The 21,078-nt window shown below is 37.5% G+C and overlaps 1 protein-coding gene across 7 annotated transcripts in view; it reads left to right on the top strand.

The window, feature by feature from the left end:
• The window catches only part of AFAP1L2 (actin filament associated protein 1 like 2), a 126,050-nt gene that overhangs the window by 67,857 nt on the left and 37,115 nt on the right, over nt 1–21,078 (top strand). For all 7 annotated transcript variants that reach the window (XM_074295674.1, XM_074295670.1, XM_074295672.1 and 4 more), the window contains 3 exons: nt 2,357–2,485; nt 8,547–8,639; nt 10,315–10,409. In XM_074295674.1, coding sequence (XP_074151775.1) covers nt 2,357–2,485; nt 8,547–8,639; nt 10,315–10,409 — 317 coding nt within the window. The remainder of the gene's footprint in view (nt 1–2,356; nt 2,486–8,546; nt 8,640–10,314; nt 10,410–21,078) is intronic.

Here is a 21,078-nt window from a genome sequence, read left to right as displayed (position 1 = left end):
AACTTCTTATGTGGAAACTTGATCTGCCAATGTAGATCAGCAACTTCTCTGTCAAATGTAGTTTTAGAGAGTTTTTTAGGATAAAATGACTGATCCAAAGACACACAGCCAGTATGTATCAGAGGTAGAGCTCAAATCCAGATCTTCATAACTCCACCGTTGGCTCTCTACCCACTATTGCTATTGCTTATGTGTATGCCCTTCCTGGAGATGAGCTATTGTGCATAACTTGTTAGTTGGAGTAGTGCAAGAGATAACCTACAGTGATTTCATGATCTTTTTTTCTTTGCTATTAACTAACATCATGAGATTGTAGCTTTAGAGTTCTCCTTTTCCGTAGGAAGAAACTGAAGATCAAAGAGATTAAATAAATTGCCCAGCATCCTACAGGTAGTTAGTGATGGAGGTGGAATTTTGAACCTGGATTCTCTGATTTCAAATCCAGTGTTCTTTCCACTGCATCACACTGTCTTACTAATAGTTGTTTTCTTGAAGACATTGCATTGAGTTTACTTATCATTGCCCACATTTCTGTGTATTTATATTGTCTTTTACCATAGGCTATACTCTATAAAGTGGCCTAGTAGAAAAAGAGTATTGACTGGCCTTGGAGCCAGAAGAACTTGGTCTGAGTCAGTGCTCTTAGGTTTATTAGCCTATAGGACTTTTTGACCAAAGCATCTCCAGCTCAGTGTCCATAGTCATCACTGGGGGACAGTCCTTCAGGACATGCAGCCAGACTACTGCTCTTACTACAGTCACACTTATTAAAAAGCCAGAAAAGAAAGTTCTTACCCCCAAAATCATTGGCACTGCCAGGCAGTTCTATATCAGAAAGTGTATTGTTTTGTCAGTAAAAATTACATTAAAGAAGAATTACTATCTGCTTTGCTACTGCAACCTAAGGAGGGTGGGACTTTTCCGTCTGACTTGTAGCAAACACCTTATGTATGTGTGAACTTGCCTATTAGAATGGAGGGACAGGGACAGTCATGCTTTTCTACTTGTTTCCTCAGCACTTAGCATAGTGCTTTCCTCATAAGAAATGCTTATTTAAATGTTTCATTAATTTTACTTTTCTGATAGTTGATTTATTTTTCACCCAAGGCTATGAGCATCAAATTGTTTAGTGTAGTACTTGACAGAGATGGATGATAAACGTTTTTGAACAAGTAATATGCAAGGTGTGCTAGAAGTCTTATTGCAATTTTAAGTTTTAATAGCTATTAAACCTTAATGATAACTAAAATGATCAATGTCAAGGAGATATTTTTTAAAAATTGGCATTCTTTGGTCCCAAACTTAGTGACATTCTAAGCTACTGCACTAAGATTTGGGGGGGGGCATCATGTGTAATGTTTTATCAGTCATTAATAGAGTATATCTTTCTGAATGAAGGACAACTAACAATAACAACAATAGTAGTAAAATACATAGTTAGTGATGTGTTCATACCTGGTATACTTATAATTTATCTCCAGTAATTCAGTGTATGATGCTCTAGTATAATTTAGTACAATCTCTACACTAGAACCCTTCTGCTTCTTGTTGATTACTTGTAAAACTGCCCAAAAAGGATGCTCATGGAATCTGTCAATTACTGTGAGACTTCATTGTCTATCCTTTCCCCTGCATAGACATTCCAATTTCACCCTATTCTAGTCTGAGCTCTGGCAACAATTAATTCTTGTCTGTCGAATTAAAAAAAGCCTGATATGGTCTATTTCTGCTATAATGAATACAGTAATGGATAAATGAAACTTCTAGGTGTTGGAAAAGCTATTGTGCTTTACTTTGAGGAAGAGAATGATTCATCTATACAAGTTTCAGGTTACATTCTTTCAGACTCTGGAGGAGGATTTTGAAATTTCTTGTGTTAGTATTTAGTTAAATTAAGAAAAGAGAAAAAATCATGTTAAATATCATGGAGCCTCATTTCCTTACTTGTAAAATGTGTGTATCTAGGGACAGGAGGTTGCTTTAGGCAATCTCTGAGGATGCTTTTAAACTCTTAACATTCCAAGATTTCTGAGTATTAATGCCAATTTCATAAAACCTTTTAGGTGTTTATTTTCATTGACTTTCCTGCAATTATATGCCACCTAGTGGTCAGTACTAGACTAGCAATTCTTTTTTTTTTCCTTCCTGTCTCCAGACAAATTATTATTATTAGGAAACCGAGACACAGAGACATGAAATTCTGACTAAAAAATCACAAATTGACCATGTGAGGACTAGAACCTGGTCCCCTGGCTTAGGCTACTCCTTTCATCATATCAAGCTCACTTTCATCATCCCACACTTTTTTTTATACTGTTATTATAATTGTTTCTTGACCATTTTTTTCTTCTTTTAGCCCTAGAACAGCTGCTTACAGAATTGGATGCCTTTTTGAAGATACTAGACAAGGAGAACCTGAGTAGTGCTGCTGTGGTGAAGAAGAGTTTCCTTACTGACCTCCTTCGGCTCTACACAAAAACCAGCAGTGAGTCTTGAGTCATCCTTTCCTGAGGGTGCTCCTCCCAAGCCGTCTTGATACTCTTCCTTTTTTGAAGTCTTGTGGGAAGGAAAAGATTATTTGTGGAATAATCTTTCCATTCCTAGATAATCTTTGCTTTGGAGAGCAGAAAAAATATAGGTTTGGGTGAGGGGAGGCAATCAGGAATATCAAAAAGTATATAATGTGGTGAAGTAACAGGCAAGCTCCTTGAGGGCAGGAGTTATCTCACTTTTGTGCCAGTACCCATAGTTCCAGAACGTAGTAGGAAATTTTTTAATGCTTGCTTGTTTGGCCAAAAAGAATAAAGTAGTAATTGACTTACACTTTAGCTTGAGAGATTTTGTCTAGATATAAAGAATTCTTGTCTGTATATTAGGAAGGGATCATGGATTGAGGCATTTCTTCAGTCCCACCAATAAAAGTACCAGTGCCTTAGAGCAGCTGGAGGTTTTCAAATAAACTATTCTTTGCAGTGACTGGTTTTTGTGGTTTGGTGTGTTTACTCTGGAAAAGTTACTGGTGTAACCATGACCTGAGGCAAAAAAGGAAGTTCAGGGAAACATGGTTTGGAGGCATAGAAAAACCATGAAATCCTGAACTCTAGGTGTTTTTTCAAGAGGGAAGAAGATGGTAATTTTCAAGGGTTTTTGTTTTGTTTTGCTTTGCTTTCTTTGGGTTAGTAGAAGGGGATTTTTTCTGTCTCCCTGCCTTCTTGGCAGAATCTGACCAAAACTATCCTAGGAAGTTAAAATCTTTAAGAGAAGGAAATACCTCAATCCATAACCACTCTTACTCTCCCTTCAGGGGGTTCTTCCTTATGTTTAGTCTAAACCCTATAGGCTAGAGTTTAGTGAAGGTCATTTTCCCATCTCTTATTCTGTTCTTGGTAGAAGGAAGGGGAAGATAGTTTTCTAGAATAAACATCATTAGTTTATTTAGCTGATCTTGGAGTCAAAGATCTTCACCCTACTTCTGCTGAACATTTCCATCTTATCAACATCTTTCCTAAAGTGTAGTGCCCATACAAGTCCAGAAGTTGTCTGACTACAGCCAGGACTTTATCCAACTCTTACTTCTTTATTGCTGGAAGCCATGCCTTTTCTAACAGAGTGCAAGGACACATCCCCTCCTTTTTAGGAGATGAGACTGCCATATCACACTTTTGTCTCATATTGAGCTTCCATGAAAATTCCCATACCTTTTTTGAAGTAAAAAAAAAATGTATTTTTTTTTATATGCCCACACATATATCCATACCTTCCCTCATCTTGTATTTGGGAAGTCAATTTCTTGAACCCAAGTATAAGACTTTACACATGTCTCTATAAAATTTCATCTTATTAGATTCAGCCTAATGTTCCAATCTGCCAAGATTTGTTTTTAATCTTGAATGTGTCATCCATTGATTTTTTTTTTAATCTTCAAATTTGTTCAGAGTAGCATCTGTGCCTTTAAAATTATTTATGTTTTTGTCATTGTATAGTACTTAGCACAGCACCTGGCACTTAGAGGGCAACTCATAAATAATTGTTGAATGAATCTTGAGGAGTTTAGGACCAAGCACAGATTCCCGATGCACTCTCCTGGAGATCTCCTTCATGAGGGTTATTCACGATGGCTGGATGAAAGGGCCAAGACAGTGTCAAGAAAGGCTTCATTTGATGAAAAACTTTGATATCCATAGGATTTATATCAAGGGGACATCTCAGAGAAGATCCAATCCCTTCCTTTTACATATGAAGAAATTTGGGCCCAGACAAATAGATGAGATTTGGTTACCAAGATGGGAGGTGAACCGAGTCCTCTATGCACAGATCCAACACTGTCATACTCTGCTGCTACCCTTCTTGACTTCCTGAGAACTAGTTTTCATTTGTTTTCAACAGGCTAATGTGTAATCTGGACATTAAGCACATAGGTTCTAGTTTTTTCATCTAGGCCATTGATGAAATGATCAAACCTAAATTGAATCCCTTTTTGTGCTGACAGCTATCAATAATCATATTCTAACAAAAATGCCCTGGCCATTTAAAAAAAAATCTAATAGCTGTGTGGGTTGGTTCCTAGATCATATTTTCCCAGTTCTTTATTATTGGCTGTATTGTTCAAGGTAGTCAATCATTTACTACCTCCCTTTTCAGTCTATCAAATGTGTCAGTCCGGCCTACTAGGAAATTAGATTGATTTGAGAAGATTTTATTCCAGAGAAAAGAGGCTATTTTCCACCATAAATCCTATCAAAAATCTAAACTTTAGTTGGGGGGGAGAGGAAAGGTGGAAAATAATTCCCCATACGCTATCATCTTCAAATATTTAACATTGCATGTATTTTAAAACATCTTGGGGAGTCTAAAAATTAATGTTTAAAAGCAAATATTACATTCATATCATGTGGCCTTTAATTTTATTACTTTAAAAGTAACTTCTTTTCTGTCTTCTAAATATTTTGGGTTTTTTTAATCACATGTAAAAAGTAATTTTTAACTTTTTTTTTTTTTTTTTTGAAATTTTGAGTTTAAAATTATCTCCCTCCTTTCACTTCCCCTCATTGAAAAAGCAAGGTGACTAGGGAGTTGAGAAAACAGAAAAAAAGCAAAAAGTTTTATCAAAGGACCTCCAATCTAATTTAACCAATTTTTTTTTGTTTTAAGCAGCTGTTTATCAAGCCCTTGCATGATCAAGTCAAGGGAGTTACTTATTGGGCCCATTAATGTGACATGGGCTAATACTAACACAACCCAAGTCTTTCCTTGGGTTAAAGTAAAAAAAAGTCCCTTAATTTTCTTGACCTTTGGCTGGACTGTGTCTAACTTCAGCCCAAGAAGACTTACCAGGTTCTTGCTCTGTTTGATATTTATATTGGTCTTGTGTTGTCCATCTCATTTCTAAGACCCCAGAGACTTACCCACCTTCCATGGTCCCAGAAAACCTTTGGGTATAAGTTGTGGTAACCACTAGAGAATCCCACTTCTGATACTGCATTGTTATTTGTGAAAAACAAACTCCAAAATCTGAAAAAGTAAAAAATAAATTCTTAGCATCTATGACAAGTACCTACAAACAGAAGGATATGATTTATTTATTAAGAATTTGGCTTGTTCCTTCAGTCCTTAGAGATTTGATCAGTCTTTTTTGTCAGGCCAAGTACAATCAGAAATTAGCTTTTGTTCAGTTAAATGATCTCCCAAGTACCAAAGAATCTTAGAATATTAGAGCTTCAGAGTGTTTTGGAGACCATCTTATTTCTCAGATAACAAATACTGAGATAAGAGTTTGCCCTTCACTACTTGTATGATCTTGTGCAAAGCTGGGGAAGCTTACCTGTCCTGATTCCAGACTGAATGGCCTTCTTCTTCTTGTCTTTCCTTATGCCCTAGTAGCTGCCTTGTCAAATGGAAGAATATGTAAAGTATTCTTTTGGACCAAACAAAATCACTTTTTCCTTTTGCAGCTCTTCTAAAAAGCACCCAGTGTTCTCCCTAACAACCACCCCTGCCCCCGCCATAACCTTTCTTACAGTGTCAATTTTTAGCCAAATGTTGGCTTTTACAAATATGAGGCTTTCTCACATTGATGCTATCTCCTCTTAAAAATTGATTGATTGTATATTTTTCCACTAATGGACAAAATCCTTTAGGCAGGATCTATTCAGAAATTTTACTTAGTTGTGGACTATATCAAATTGTAGCAGAATGTCAAAAAATATTTGATTAGGCTAATAATTTAACCACCCCATGCCTCAGTTTCTGCAATTATAAAATTTGGTTTTAACACTTAGTAACAATAACTTTGTTTCTTTAACAAATAATGTCCTCTCATGTTTGACAAGCTTCCACACATAGAAAGATCTATTCAGCAATATAACAAGAGTAACTTATAATTCTAACTAGCATTTGTATAACAATGCACTAAAGTGCTACGCATATGTGCTCTGGGATATCTGAGGGTTTCAAAGACTCTACTAAGAAACACAAGCTCTGTTAAGTACCACCCAGATGAAAAGGCTTTAAATGCTAGCTATTGGTGCCTCCCAGGTCTGTTGTGCAAAGACTAATTTAGCTAACCTTGGAAAAACTCATCATTAGAATGTTAGTTGCCAGATGATGATTTTTTTCTTCTCACTATAACAACTGGTGACAATTTGCTGCTAAGGCAGAAAAGGAGTTGAGGTCTGCATCTGTGGAAGAAATTCCCTTACAGATGAAATCGTAGCTTCTTTAAGTATTGAAATAAATGTTTCTACTTTATCAATCTAATTTTGGCAATCCTCTGAAATCAATCAATATTACTCCTATCCTCTGAAATCAATAATCAGTATTATTACTCTCGTTATCCTTATCATTTCTGTATTGAAGATGAAAAAATGAAACAGATACAGTACAGGATTTACCCTGCTTCCTTCAGAGGAGGTAAGAGAACAGATGAGTTTTGATTTCATTGGTTTAAGAACCAATCAGTGAGTTAGTCATCAGGCATTTATTAAGTGCTTTACAACGTGTAAATCATTGTGCTAAATGCTGGGGATACAAAGAAAAGCAAAAACATTATCCTTGTTCTCTAGGAGCTCACATTCTAATAGGGAGATAATATGTAAATAATTATTTGCATACAAGGTATACACAGTATGAATGGGAGGTAATCTCAGAGGGAAGGCTCTGAGTGCATAATAAGGGATAATAATAATAAGGACCAGGAAAGGCTTCTTGCAGAAAATAGGATCCGAACTGAATCCTAAAGCCAGTAAATTAAGAGGAAATGGAAAGAAAAGTCCAAGTATGAAGGACAACTAGTGAAAAGGAATAGAGTTATGCATAAGGAAAAGTAAGGAGGCCAGGAAAAGGAGAATAAGGTATATAAAAAGATTGCAGTGGGGAGGTGAAGGGGAGAGAAGGGGAATAAAGTATAAACAAATATAAAAAGACTGAAAATGCCCTCTACTCATGCAGATTGGCATCTGCTCTGCAATATTTGCCTTAAAGATTTGCCTTGGCCCTTGAGAGGTTAACTGACCTACCTAGTGTCATATAGCCAATTGATGGGTCAGAAGTGGGACTTGACTTTAGATTCTCCCCATGCCACCCTGCTGCAGACTCAAGCAGATGATTTATAGTGGAGCTAGGACTAAAGGCTTATCTTCAATTGTCTCATTTACTAATTTATTGAATTGATCAGTTATTGATAATTAGAAAAGCTGAACAACAGGGCTACCTGATAAATCTAAGATGAGATCATTGTGATGAGTTTGAATGAGTAAAACAATGTTCTTAATGCATTTGAAATAGACTAAGACATGGCGTACTAACATTTGAGGTGTGGGCAAGACATGAAGCAGGCTTCCTAATCAATATGGACTTTCCTGAAGGAATTGCTTGTTTCCAAGAGAGCTCCCATATCAAATTGGAAAGAAAGTAAATGGCACATTTTCACCTAAATAAATCATCCTCACCTGTACCATATAAATACACATAGTGACGCACATTTGGCAGGCAGTCTTGTAATTTTATTTCTAACTGTTCAAACCTTCCCAACAACTCAATCCAGCATTATTACTCTGTGCTTTAAAGTTTCTCCTATAAACAAAATTCCAGTTCCTTAGATGAAAGAAAAGATGCTTGATTAAAGTAGTTCACATTAAAAGATGTGAAAAAAATACCCTTACTGAGAAGTATCTGTATTTTGAAAGAGAGGTTTATTAACACAAAGTAATTTCTAATTGGTTTAGAATAAGGAAGGGAATTTTGAACAAGAGTGTCTCCCAAACTCCTTATTCATTCTAATATTTACCTGTAGTGCATCACATTAGAAAATGGGACTAGAGAAATGGTCAACAACATGGCACCCCACTTTGGAAGGACTACTGATTCTTAAAATCAGTTCCTTTTAGATTAACTCAAATTCATGATTCTTTTGCATCTATAGTTTTTGAAAAGAGAGCTAAAAATATATTTACTTAACATAAACAGTGTAGCCTGGTGGTATAAACAAGTTCTCCCATCTTTTCTTTTGAAAAGAGCCAAAGTGAATCTTGCCATTTGTTCTTTCATAGATTCTGATGAGGAATACATTTACATGAACAAAGTTACAACCCATAAGCAGCCGCCTGTGGAGACAGAAGGCAAAGGAAAAGACAAAGACAAAGGTATGGGATCTGGGCCAAGGCTGCTGATTGGTGGGGTGGGAATGCTATCCTGGATGGGAGTGGTGACAGGGAGCATCTGCCACATTCTGCCAGGACCCTAAGCATCAAAAGCTTTGGCTGAGACTGAGGAGCTATTCCTGGGAGCTGTGTTTTGGAGAATGGTATTTTGGGATGGCAGGATTCTATTCTTCAGCTGGAAGATTGTATTTTGGAATGACAGTACTGTATTCTTCAGATGGAGGATGGTATTTTGGGATGGCGGGTATTCTGATTTTCAACTGGTTTTATGCCCATTTCTTAAAATGGGCCTGTCTCTTAACCTTTTATGATGTAGATTCCTTTGGCAATCTGGTATAGCCTATGGACTCCTCAGAATGTTGTTTTTAAATACATAATAGAAGGAAAATAGTTATATAGTGCACAATGATCAAAATGTTAAAAAGAAATAAAATGAAGAATTCTAAGTTAAGAATTCTATCTTTAGGGACTTAGTATCTATCCCTGGATCCACCTGATCCATTCATATCATTATCAGGATAAGGAAATGATGATTTTAATATTGTAAACTAAACCACTTTAGGTGCTTTACTCCTGGTCTTGTAATATATGTCTTCTGAATATATATATATATATATATATATATATATATATATATATATATATATATATATATATATATTTCCCATCCTTAAATTATCCTAGAATATGAGTAACTTCTTTGGACATTTGAAAAACATTTAAATCTGTATGATATCTTTTACTTTTCAAAGCATTCTGATAATCTTATCTCATTTTATCTTATAACATTCCTATGGGATACGTTTTGAACTGAGAAAGGCAAAAATGAAATTATTTTTGCCAAGATCATAGGTCAAGTTAATTGAAGTGATGGAATTAGAATTTAGATGTTTTGACTCATGCACCCTTGTCCATTCCCCGCCCCACCCAAGCCACTGTTGCCCTCTGAAATAAAATTTGGATTGAATTAACATTTTCTCCCCTTTATGTTTTTTTCTTCCCTCCTTCATCCATCTACACAGGTTGGAAATTGCAGTGGCTACTTACAGACTCGGTGCTACTGCTGATCAGCATTGACTCTATTTAGTGCCTCACACATATATCTCTTAAGGATATTATTTTCTAAAATTTAAAAAATCAAAAACTTAACAGGGCTTTTCCACAAAACACATGACTATTTGGTATCACTGGTTTTTAGATGTGATTCCCTCACCCTCTGCCCCTAAATATCAGCTAAGCTATCCCATTTGAGTGGTGGCCAATCTGCCAAAAACAGTTTGCCTGCTGGATAAATTATGGGATGGAAAGAACCATAATCACAGGGTAAACACTGAGTCTCTCTATATAGCAATCGCTCCTACAGGTCTAATGATTACGAAGACACTGTGGTCTGTACCATATTTGACCCAGGGGAGTTGGAGGGAGGGGGAAAGAGGGAGACATTCCAGAAATCCAAAACAGGTTTCTGCAAAAGAATTTTTCTTATAGTTGCGGTGTTGTTACGTTGTATTCTTGGAGAGAAGATAATATAGTCTGCAAAGTAGCTCTGGAGCACATTCCACCAGGTTCCTTTTCCAGATGTAACTCATGTATAATATTGCATTCTGCTGTAAAATAGACACTTCATACTAACATTTCTTCATTTTTTTCATTGCAGCACTGAATTTTTCAGATCCTTTGACCAATGGGGAGTTGGGACAGCACTTATCGGCTCCACAGAAGAGCCTACCTGATCTCCCTCCTCCTAAAATAGTAAGTGTCCAATGCTGGGTCCTGATACCCTAAACTTGGACCTCTTTTGGCTTTTGGCAGTTGTTATGTGTCATAGTCAATTGATTAATTACAAAGGTAGTTTTTAAGCACCTACTATGTATTTAGATTTGTACTTGACACTGTAAGGTACACAAAAATACAAAAAAAAATCCAAACACTTAGGTCTGGTGATTTATAACAGCTTAGAAGGTAAACTCTAAGCTCTTTGAATCTGAAATTGTCTTAGACAAGAAAGTGTTTTCTCTGGTGCTCCTCCATGTCTGTCTGCTTCTCAGTTTCCATTGCTGAATCCATGTTCCATTCCATAAGAAGGCTCTGTCCTCTCTTCTGTCTCTGAACCTTCTTGGAGATGTTATTAGCTGCCACAGATTTGATTATCTCTATGCAGGTGACTCCCAGATATTTCTATCCAGATAGTTTCTATCCATGCTTTTGGACTCTTTCAAACTGCATTTCCAGTAGATCTCTTATACTTAATGTACTCAGAATAAGATTTATCATTTTGCTTTTAAACTTTCTCTCATTCTGTTAAAGATACCACCTTCTTTGGGGCAGCTAGATGGAGCAGCAGATAGAACACCAGCCCTGGAACCAGGAGAACCTGAGTCTTGCCTCAGACACAACACTTTAATAGCTGTGAGACCGTGGGCAAGCCACTTAATCCAATTGCCCCCACGTCTCCCCCAAATGTAACTTTCTTTACCTGGGTTTGCAATATCAATTTCCTCTCTGACTCTTATCTCCCCAGGCCCTTATACAATAAATTGATAAGTCTTTGCAGTTTAGCAACATCTCTCTGCATCCATCATTGTCTTATCTCTCCTAAGATAACCACCAGAAAAGTTTAGGCCCCTGTTGCCTCTTAACCAGATTATTGTAGTACTTTCTAACTATTCTCCCGGGTACCTGTATTTCTTAATCACAAAACATTTGTGAAAGCTCTCTTATGTATCCAGCACAGTACTAAGTACTAGGATGGGGGTGAGGAAGAGTCAAAGTTTACTCCCTGCCCTTAAGGAGCTTACAATTTAATAAGAAAATAAAAAAAAAAAGCAAATATGTACAAACAAGTTATTTATAAGCTAAGTAGGAAATAAATAAGAAAGGGAAGACAAGCAGGAAAGGCATCCTGTAGAAAGTAAAATTATAGTTGGGACTTGTAGGAAGTTAAGGAAGTCATGAGGATGGAGATGAAGAGGAATATTTGAGAAACAGACAATGAGAGAAAATGGTCAGACTGAGAGATGGAGTACCTTGTTTGTGGAAAACAAGGAAGCAGATGTCACTGCACAGTAGATCCCCAACCTTCATTTTAGGCTTAGTTCATATGCTGCCTCCTATGGGAACCCTTTATCCTTAGATATTAATACTTTTTCCACTTAAAAATATGGTGCATATGCTTCTTTGTTTATATGTAGTACTTCACTCCTCCCAATGTTAGCTCCTTGAAGTCTCCAGCTGTGCTTTGATACGAGCTTGTTTGTTGTCCTTCATAGTAGAAGAAGACCAAAATGACATCATGATGTTGGAGCTATTGCAGTGTGTCCAGCTGTGGCTGATTAAACCAATAAAAGCTTGGAAGGCTTTGTCACAGGTTGGGCTCGTGAACATTTAGAATGGAGACATCTCTGAATTTGCACATTTCACTTTTTTTTGAGCTACTACAGTTCTTTTTTTGCTCATAGGGAACAGCCCCTTCTTTGATGCAGGCATAGAATTCTGGTCAGTCCTGTGCCAGCGAACAAAGTATAAGTTAGTCTGACAACTGAACACAATGGTCATACCTCATATCATGCTCTTCATTCTGATGTAATAGGACTCTGTGTCCCTCTGATCTTTGTGGAGGGTAGGCCACCTGGCCTTGGGAAAATTCCTAAAATGATCCCCACCCTCCTACCTGGTTCCCAAGTGTAACTCCCACCTCCAATTGATCTGGAAATCAGATTGGGGAAACAATCATCATCTTTATTGATTTTGAAATTGATTCCTGGCACCGAGCCATAGAAAGCTAAATAAAATCAAAACTCTGTATCCCAATCTTTGCTATCTTTATAAGCAAGAAGGAGCCCACTGAGAGAAAGAGCTTTTCAGTGAAAATAAACCCATTTTTGCCAAGCCTCACTTGGAGACTGGGACTGTGAATTCTTTCTTTTGCAAAACCTGGGATACCAGCCTGGGGCCTGTTAGGGTATCTCACCCCTCAACCATTTTACACATTTTTGTTTTCATCTTTCTCCTGAGCTGTTCCTGTAGTTTTTGAGAGATTGCTGTGTTCCTCACGCCTTAAGGCAGAGAGGAATAGGAGTGTGGGGAATGGTTCAGTCTGTGTGCCTAACCAAGGTAACTAAGGACATGTCCTAAGTGGCCTAACAATGCATCCAATTTGTTGTGTCCTTTGAATGAGGGAAGAGGAAGACAGATGGAGGCCCTCAGAAGCCCAGAACTTGGAACGCGCTATTGGCTCATGATATGGGCCAGACGCCTCCCATTGCCTCATACATAGTATTAATATTAGATAAGTACAAGTTCATCTCTGTTCCTTGGTGAGATCAAATTTTACTGATTCTCTTGTTCAGCAAATATTTTTTGAACACCTGCTATGTCCACTTCATTGTGATACATACAAAAATGAATGCCACAGTTGCTGTTCTTAAAGAATCTAAAAACCTTTTAGAGACCTCTAGGCCCAGAGATCATGTGAGTTCCTGTACCTGAGGCCCAAGGTCTGATCTTCTGGTTCTGGGAATAGGAATCATGTGACTTAGGCCTCAGGTCTGACCTACTCTCTCTCATAAACTTTTTGAGAAAACTCCACCCGGTCCCATTCACAATTGTCAAGGACAGTTACCCAAATTGACTACTCAGAGACATCTTCAGACACAAAAAGGAAGCATTTGTTCAGTCCTTGTAAGGAGAGGTACAGGCACACCAGCTGAGCAGACACAGAGCCTCTCAGTTCCAATCCCTCAGCATGATGTGTGGCCCAGGGCCAGAAACAGGGACTGAATTATATATTGTCATTTTTAGACTTATTTGTGTGGAAAATGTTATTGCGTTCGTATAAGTTTCTGACTTTGCCTTGGCAGGTCAACTCCCAAATATTTTAGGAAGTGAATTATATAGCAAAAGACTTGGGTTCATTTAATGTACTGAAAAGGAAATAACCACTGACCAATTGGTCAGCAATGCTGTCTACTTCCTGTGGGTCATAACTTCTTGAGGCTTAGACTAAGGTCTGACCTTTTCTGCCCTACCACCCTCTGAGACCAGGGATCACAGAAGTTCCTGACACTTAGGCCTAAAGTCTGACCCATTGCATCTCATAGACTTTTTGAGAAATCGTCACCTGGTCCCATTCAGTAATGTCCACAAAAATAATCAGAGACTCTCAGAGCAAGAAAAAACAAATCTTATGAGAAAAGGCATTTTCCATCTGACAAGGTGTTTGTTAGCAAAGAAGTGCAAAGCATAACACCCTGAATACAGAAGCCCCCATGCCCCGGCTTGGTCTTTTCTCCCCAGGGAGTTCAGCTTTACATTCTAATCCCAGAAATCTAACCCAGAAATAAAAGAATACAAGTAATAAACTCTTAAGAGAATTCAAAGCCATCATCGCCTTTAAAAGAAGTACTTAAATACTGTGTAAGAGGTGGTGGGAAAACGAAAGGACAAACACCGGCAACTTTTTGGCTATAGCCCTTTTTATTATCATAAAGTGTCAAGTCACAATTAAAGTATACTTTAAGGCTATATTCCCTTGAGAGCCTCTTCACTCAGTTAGTTCCAAATAGTAGAACACTATCAACTGGAGAAATGAGGAAAAGTTTCACATAGCTGATCCCATCTGAGATGATCCTTGAAAGAAAACAAGGTTAAAGAAGTTAGGAGTACATTCCATTCCTAGGAATGAACTTGTGTGAAGAATTCAGAGAGGCAGGAGAGGATTGTCAGTTTGGGGACCAGCTAAGTGATCTGGTTTGACTAAAATATAGAGTTGAGGTAGGGGGAAGAGAAGATAGAGTGAAACAACTACAACATGGATTCATGTTGTAGAGGGCCTTAAGTTCCAGATTAAGAAATTTATATTTTATTCTGGAGATAATGGGGAACTACTGAAATTTTTGAGCATGGTCAGTTCTATACCTTAAGATTATTTTGGAAGCTATGTAGAGGATAGGGGAAGAGAATGAAGGCAGGAAAAGCAGTTAGGATGCTAGTGTAAGTACAAGATAATGAGGATCCGAACTAAGGTTGTTGCCATGTGACTAGGGAGAAAGGAAAATCAGAGATACTATGAGGTTAGAATTGATAAGACTTGGCAACCATTATATTTGGAAAAATGGAGAAGGGAAGAATTGAGGCTGACAATAAGGTTATGAATTCAAATAATTAGAAGGATGGTTGTATCCTCACCAGAAATAGGGAAGTGTGGTAGATGGGCTGGTTTAGCAGGATGCAGTAATAAGTTTGTAAGAAACAAAATATCTTACCCACAACTCCACTGATTCTCTGAATGCAGGAAAGATTTATTTTATATTCTTGCAAGAATGGGTACCTAGGTGAATAGACACACCTTTGCAACTCCAAAAGCAGCATTTTATTTCCTATCCCGAAGCACAAGTCCCTCCTTTGATTTCCTACTAATTGGATGTTACAAAAGTTACTTAACCTCCATTCTATAAGGGGGAAAAGGGAACAGAGCAGGGCAAAAGATTCATTTCAAATCTCAAGCCATCACCCTAATTACAAAAGTCAGTCCCTGCCCCCTAGAAACTTACATTCTTTTGGGGGAAGATGAACTCCACCTGATTATTCCTTAATGTCCTTAGGGGTTTCAGTGTTCTAATTAAAGTTTCATTTCTCCAATTTAATTTTCATTGCTGTGGAAAACAAATGTCCATCATCCCTCACAACTTCTATTTTGGACATAGTTTGCATAGCTTACAGGATAGCTAGGGGGAAAAGAAGTACAAACAGGCTGATGCATGACTGAAATTCATTGTGGTATGGTAGGAACTGCACTGCTTCTAGTCAGAAAGCCTAGGGCAAAATCCTACGGGTGATGTTGTAATTTGGGAGAAACTAAGGCAAGACAGAGATTGGCCTTTAATCATTTTAACATGGAGAGTTTAGATTAGCAGAGGCCAGCTGGCTGTATGGGACTCTTGTCTCAAAGCATTCAGTGTCTATTAAATAATTCAAGAGACTTTTATAGGTAGGGGAAACAAAGGCAGATAAGGTGTGGGGATGAGGAGGGGAGAGGATACTGGGCAGAGGATTCATTCAGGGAAAGGATCATAATTTAGTCCTGACAGGATGGGATCAAGATGAGAAGGTCAGAGAGCAGGAGACAGTGAGGGGAGGGTAATTCTCAAAGGAGGGGGAAATATCCCAGCAAGCATTTGAGATAAGGTACCTGGAGTTTTATGACTCAATGATATTTCAGAACCTCTTTTCTAACTTAATTTCCCCCTTCCTAAGAAACAAAGGAGTGATAGTAGAATAATTTTATTCAGGGCATAATAATTTAGGGAAATTGAGGCATTACATTGTTTGTTACCTATTTGACCTTAGGCAAGTCACTTAACTTCCTTAGACCTTGGTTTCCTTTTATGAGACAGTTGGACTAAATGGCCAACTTTAGATCTATTATACTATAATATAGATGCTTGGAGTCCTGTGCAGAAAAATTATCTGAACCCTTGAGCTCTGGTAGAAAGTGGAAAGAGAAAGGAGAAGAGGGCCTACTATGGAGTCTTAGGGACCAATACTCGAAGTAACAGGGTAGGATCAATTACTAGTGATAATCCAGGAATGGTGACAAAAAGAACAGAGAGGCAAACATGAAGGAAAACAGAAAGCATTGTTTTGAAAGCCAGAGGAGGCCATATCCTAAAGGAGGAAGTATTCAAATCTAGCAAAATTTGTAGAGGTCAAAAGTAATTAAGCCAAAGAAAAATCCATGCATTTAGTAATTTAACAGGCAGTAGCTATCTTGGCAAGAACGGTTTCAATCAAATGGCAGTAGCAATAGCTAAATTCTAAGGGATTAAGGAGCAAGTAGATAGTGAGAAAGTTTGAAGACATGAGTATTGATTAGGTTTAAGACTTTGGCAGTAAAAAGGAAGAGAGAGGAATAGAATTTATATTGATATAAAAATTATGTATAAAGAGAGAAAATATAGAAAGCAGATAAAGGAGAGTCTTGGGGAACAGTTACTTTTCAAAGATGGTCTTATAAACAATTAGTTGAAGAAACACAGAGAGAACTAGGAAAGAGCCATCTCACAGAAGCCAAGGGATGAGACTGCAGCAAGTCGTCAAGGTCAACAGTGATTCAGATATCAAGGAGAATTTCTAATTGAGACTCTTATCAGGAGGTCAGATTACCCTCTTTTCCCCTTCAAACCCTCAGTGCTTTATAGAGCATTTTGGTTTTGCTCATGTCACTTAGGAGCAGTTTTCTGCTCCTATTCTGAAGGGAAGGGATTTGAGAAAGAACAGAGTAACCTGGAAAGCATTGAAATCTGAAGACCTGGATTTGAATCCTATCTTTGATGTTTAATAGATGGGTGGCCAAGAGCAAACCACATAACCTATGTGTGCCTCAGTTTTACCATATGATAAAATGGGGCTAGCCAGATAGGTGGTGAAGTGGATAAAGTGCTAGGGCCTAGAGTCAGGAAAACTCATCTTCCTGAGTTCTAATCTGGCCTGACAACTTATTAGCCTGTGTATAGACTCTGGGCAAATCATGTAACAGTGTTTGCCTCAGTTTCCTTATCTGCAGAACATGGCAAACCACTCCAGCATCTTTGCCAAGAAAACTCCAAATAGGGTCACCATCAGATATGATTGAAAAACTACTGAAAAAACAACAACAAAAGGCAGATAATACTTTTAGATTGTTGTGAAGCCCAAATGAGAAAGTACTTTGGAAACCTTAAGACTAAACTGCTCTATTTTGGGGGGACACTGTATAAAGTGGGGGAGGAGTGATAGTAAGAGGAAGAGAAGAAATACAAGAAAGTAATTTGGAGGCTTTCCAGTGCCAATGAGGGGAAACAAGGAATGTAGCAGCTTCTCTGAATGGATTGGCTCTGTTGTTATAACCTGATTGTAGCTCTTCTGCCCCAAAAAGCTTTAGTCTTTGCCAGATGGAAACTCCATTGCTTGCTTTGCCTCTGGGGGAGCAGCTGTTCACAGGTTAAGAAAAAATGAGGGGAATTTCCTGAATTGGAACCTCACTCCAACTGTGTAGTGTCAACTCAGACTCAGGAATTTATGTGTGTTTAAAATAGTGAGGCAAATGTATTTGTTTCAAGATTTCACATGAACAAGTTTTAAAGTTCATTAGGTCACCATGAGCACCCTCCAGAGGACTTGATTTCCTTTGATAGCTCTCATGATCCTTTACAGTAGGGATTCTTAACTGGGGGTCTTTGTACTTAGTTGTTGTCATCTTGTGAAATATATTTTGTTGAATTTACTTAAAATATTATTGGTTCCCCTATAATTCTATGCATTTTTTTTTTTTTTTTTTTTTTGAGAAAAGGTCAAATAAGCTTTACCAGGCTTCCAAAGGGATTTATGACACACAAAATGTTAAGATCCCTTGACTAGGGAAGCTTTACTGTAGAGTTTACTATCCAGGTATCTTTCCCTGACAGCCACTGCAGCAAGAAGGATTCTGCTGCAGGAAATAAAGGGACTTGGAAAAAAGTGTGGGGTGAGAAGAAAGGAGTGTCCAAGGGAGTAGAAACTATGGAAAATGCTAGCTCTTTCTCTAGAGAAAATATTGCATTTCTAGTGAATTCTGCTCTGGGGTAGGGAGACCAGAGATGTTTGAGAGAATATTAGTCAATGGAATTGATAGGGCAAAATCCAGCTTAATGGGGAGGAGAGCTTTCAGATGGAAGACAGTTGTTCCAATGGATGAATTCCAGGCCCTGGGGAGATTTTCCAGAAAACCTATCCAGCTTCATAGAATAAGCCAGCTCCACTTTCCATGGAATTATTTTGCTGAGAGACCGTCTTCTCCAACTTCTTCAAATGATCACCTTTGCGCTGTCCAAGGTTCACTCTCCCGGAGGGAACTGCTAAATCAGTGAGTGAATCATAAAATAGGCCTTAAAGCCAGGATGAGCTGAGAGCCCAGTGACCCACACATACATCATATTTCTCTTTTTTCATCTCTGTAACACATCCCAACTTCCTCCTAGTCAGGCATGGTTTTTAGCATGAAGCACTGAGGGAATCTGGCTTGGGCAAAGAGTAGAACAGCTGTGTAGGCTGGAGCATCTAGATGTGGAAAAACACGGTAGCTGTCCCTGATGAGAAAATGTAGTGGATGAAAGAACATAGCCCTAACTCAGCTAATTCTAGGTGTGGAGTGAATCTTTCTTCTCTCATAACAGATAAATTAAAAAAAAAAAACCCTCCACAAATTGATTCTAGCAATAAACATTTGTTAAAACATCAGTTATGTGCCATATACAGTGCTAAATGCTGGGGAAATAAATAAGAAAGAGAAAGATAGTCCTTTCCCTAAAGGAGCTTACAATCTAATGGGGGAAAACAATTCACAAATCAAGTTAGAAAAGAGAAGAAGGGGAAGGTGGAGAAGAAGATATCCAGTATAGAGACATGGTAGGGACTAGCAAACCAAGACTTCACTGGTTCCTCCTTAGGAAAATTCTTGCCAGGATCAGCCCTAGCTAAATGAGAAAGATATGATTCCCAAACCACCATCTTGTTCAGAAGTTATTAGTAGACACAGACTAAATTCTCAATTCTTATCAGGAAGCAAGTTGAGAGAAGATAGAAATTAGACCTGTGACTTAGTAGAAGGATGGCCATTGGTGAGAATGTAACCAAGACAGTGGCACATCCTTTTGCTGCAGTACGTTAACTTGAGACCCTTTGAATTTTTCTTGTTTTAACTCATGTCCTGGACCGAGGCCCTATCTCCAGTCTATTGGGTCAGCAGCTTCTTCCATTTCCTTTGAAAATAGTGTTTATTCTCTTAAATACTGTAAAGTAGTTTTATTGCAAAACATTCTAGGAAAATTTTTAAAATAATTTTAGTTTCCCAATTACATGTAAAAACAACCTTCATTTTTTTTTTAAATTTCAAGTTCCTATTCTCCTCCTCTCTCCCTGATATTGTAGGCATTTTGATACGTTATATGTGTACATTTGTGCAAAACATTTCTATCTTAGTCCTGTTGTAAAGGAAAATACAGACCAAAAGCAAAAAAATATGGTGAAAAATAGTGCATTCAGATTCCATCAGTTCTTTCTCTGGAGGTAAAGAGCATTTTTCAACATGAGCCTTTTAGAATTGTCTTGAATCATTGTGTATTGCTGAGAGTTAATGAGTCATTCATAATTGATCATCATGCAATATTGATGTTACTATGTATAGTGTCTTCTGATTTTACTTACTTTACTTTGCATCAGTTTAAGGAAGTCTTTCCACGAGAAATTTGTCATGGGAAATATATAAAGAGTAACAGTTTCACAAATTGCAAAAAGGTCTTATAATTGATTCCTACTCCACTTACATGATGCTTGTCTACATGGTGTAGCTTGTTTATATCTTAAGTTGTATCTGCATCTTAGCAGTTCTCTTTCCCTTGTCTTGGATTTGACTAGTCAGGCTGTAGCAACACAGTCCTCCATTTCATTTCTCTATCTTAATAAAAGATGCAGATATAATGTAAAATAATAATCTAATAATAAAAGGTGCAGATATAAATCACAAATTCCTGCTGCAAAGCTTAGTGAATCAGCTGTATGATTTGTCAAAAAGCTAAGACAATCGTCTGATTCTTCATTCCCAAATAGACGCCTTATATCACTTGTGAGAGAGATGGTGGTCCTATCATATTCTATTCTGGCCAGACCACTTCTAGAGTATGTGCCTAGGGCTGGTCATCACATTTTAGAGAAAATGTTGACAATTAGAAAACCATTGTACACAATAACAGCAAAATTGTAGCAATGAATATCTGTGAAAGACTAAATTATTCTGATCAACACAATGATTCTTGCAAGACAATTCCAAAGGACCCAAGTTGAAAATGCAATCATACAGAGAGAATTGGTGAATTCTGAATGCAAATTGAAGACTTTTTTTACTTTATTTTTCTTGGGGAGAGGGAGGCGTATCTTTCACATCATGGCTAATATGGAAATACATTTTGGATGATTAAACATGTATTATTATATTGCTTACCTTCTCAAGGGATGGGGGAGGGGCAGAAAGGAGGGAAAGAATTTGGAACTCAAAAAATTTTAAAAACAAATGTTAAAGTCTTTTTAATGTAATTAGAAAATATCTAAGGAAATAAAATTTAAAAATAATAAAGAATATTGACTCTCTGGAATGTATTCAGAGTCAATGTAGACCAGAATGACAAGGGGACTTCGTCATGCTTTAAAGGTATATATGTACATTAGAAAGAACTAGCTATTATTCTAAGTGAATATGTTTAGCTTGAAAAAGAGAAGATTAATGGAAGAAGAAAGGAGTAAATCTTTATATAAAGCTTACTACATACTGGGGACTATCCTAAGCACTTTACAAATATATTCTTGTTTAATCCTCACAACAAGGGAAGTGCTGTTATTGTCCCCATTTTAC

The sequence above is a fragment of the Sminthopsis crassicaudata genome, chromosome 2, assembly GCF_048593235.1.
Source record: "Sminthopsis crassicaudata isolate SCR6 chromosome 2, ASM4859323v1, whole genome shotgun sequence".
NCBI lineage: Eukaryota > Metazoa > Chordata > Mammalia > Dasyuromorphia > Dasyuridae > Sminthopsis > Sminthopsis crassicaudata.
The sequence above is the reverse complement of the archived record's forward strand: the minus strand, read 5'-3'. Positions and strand labels throughout refer to the sequence as shown.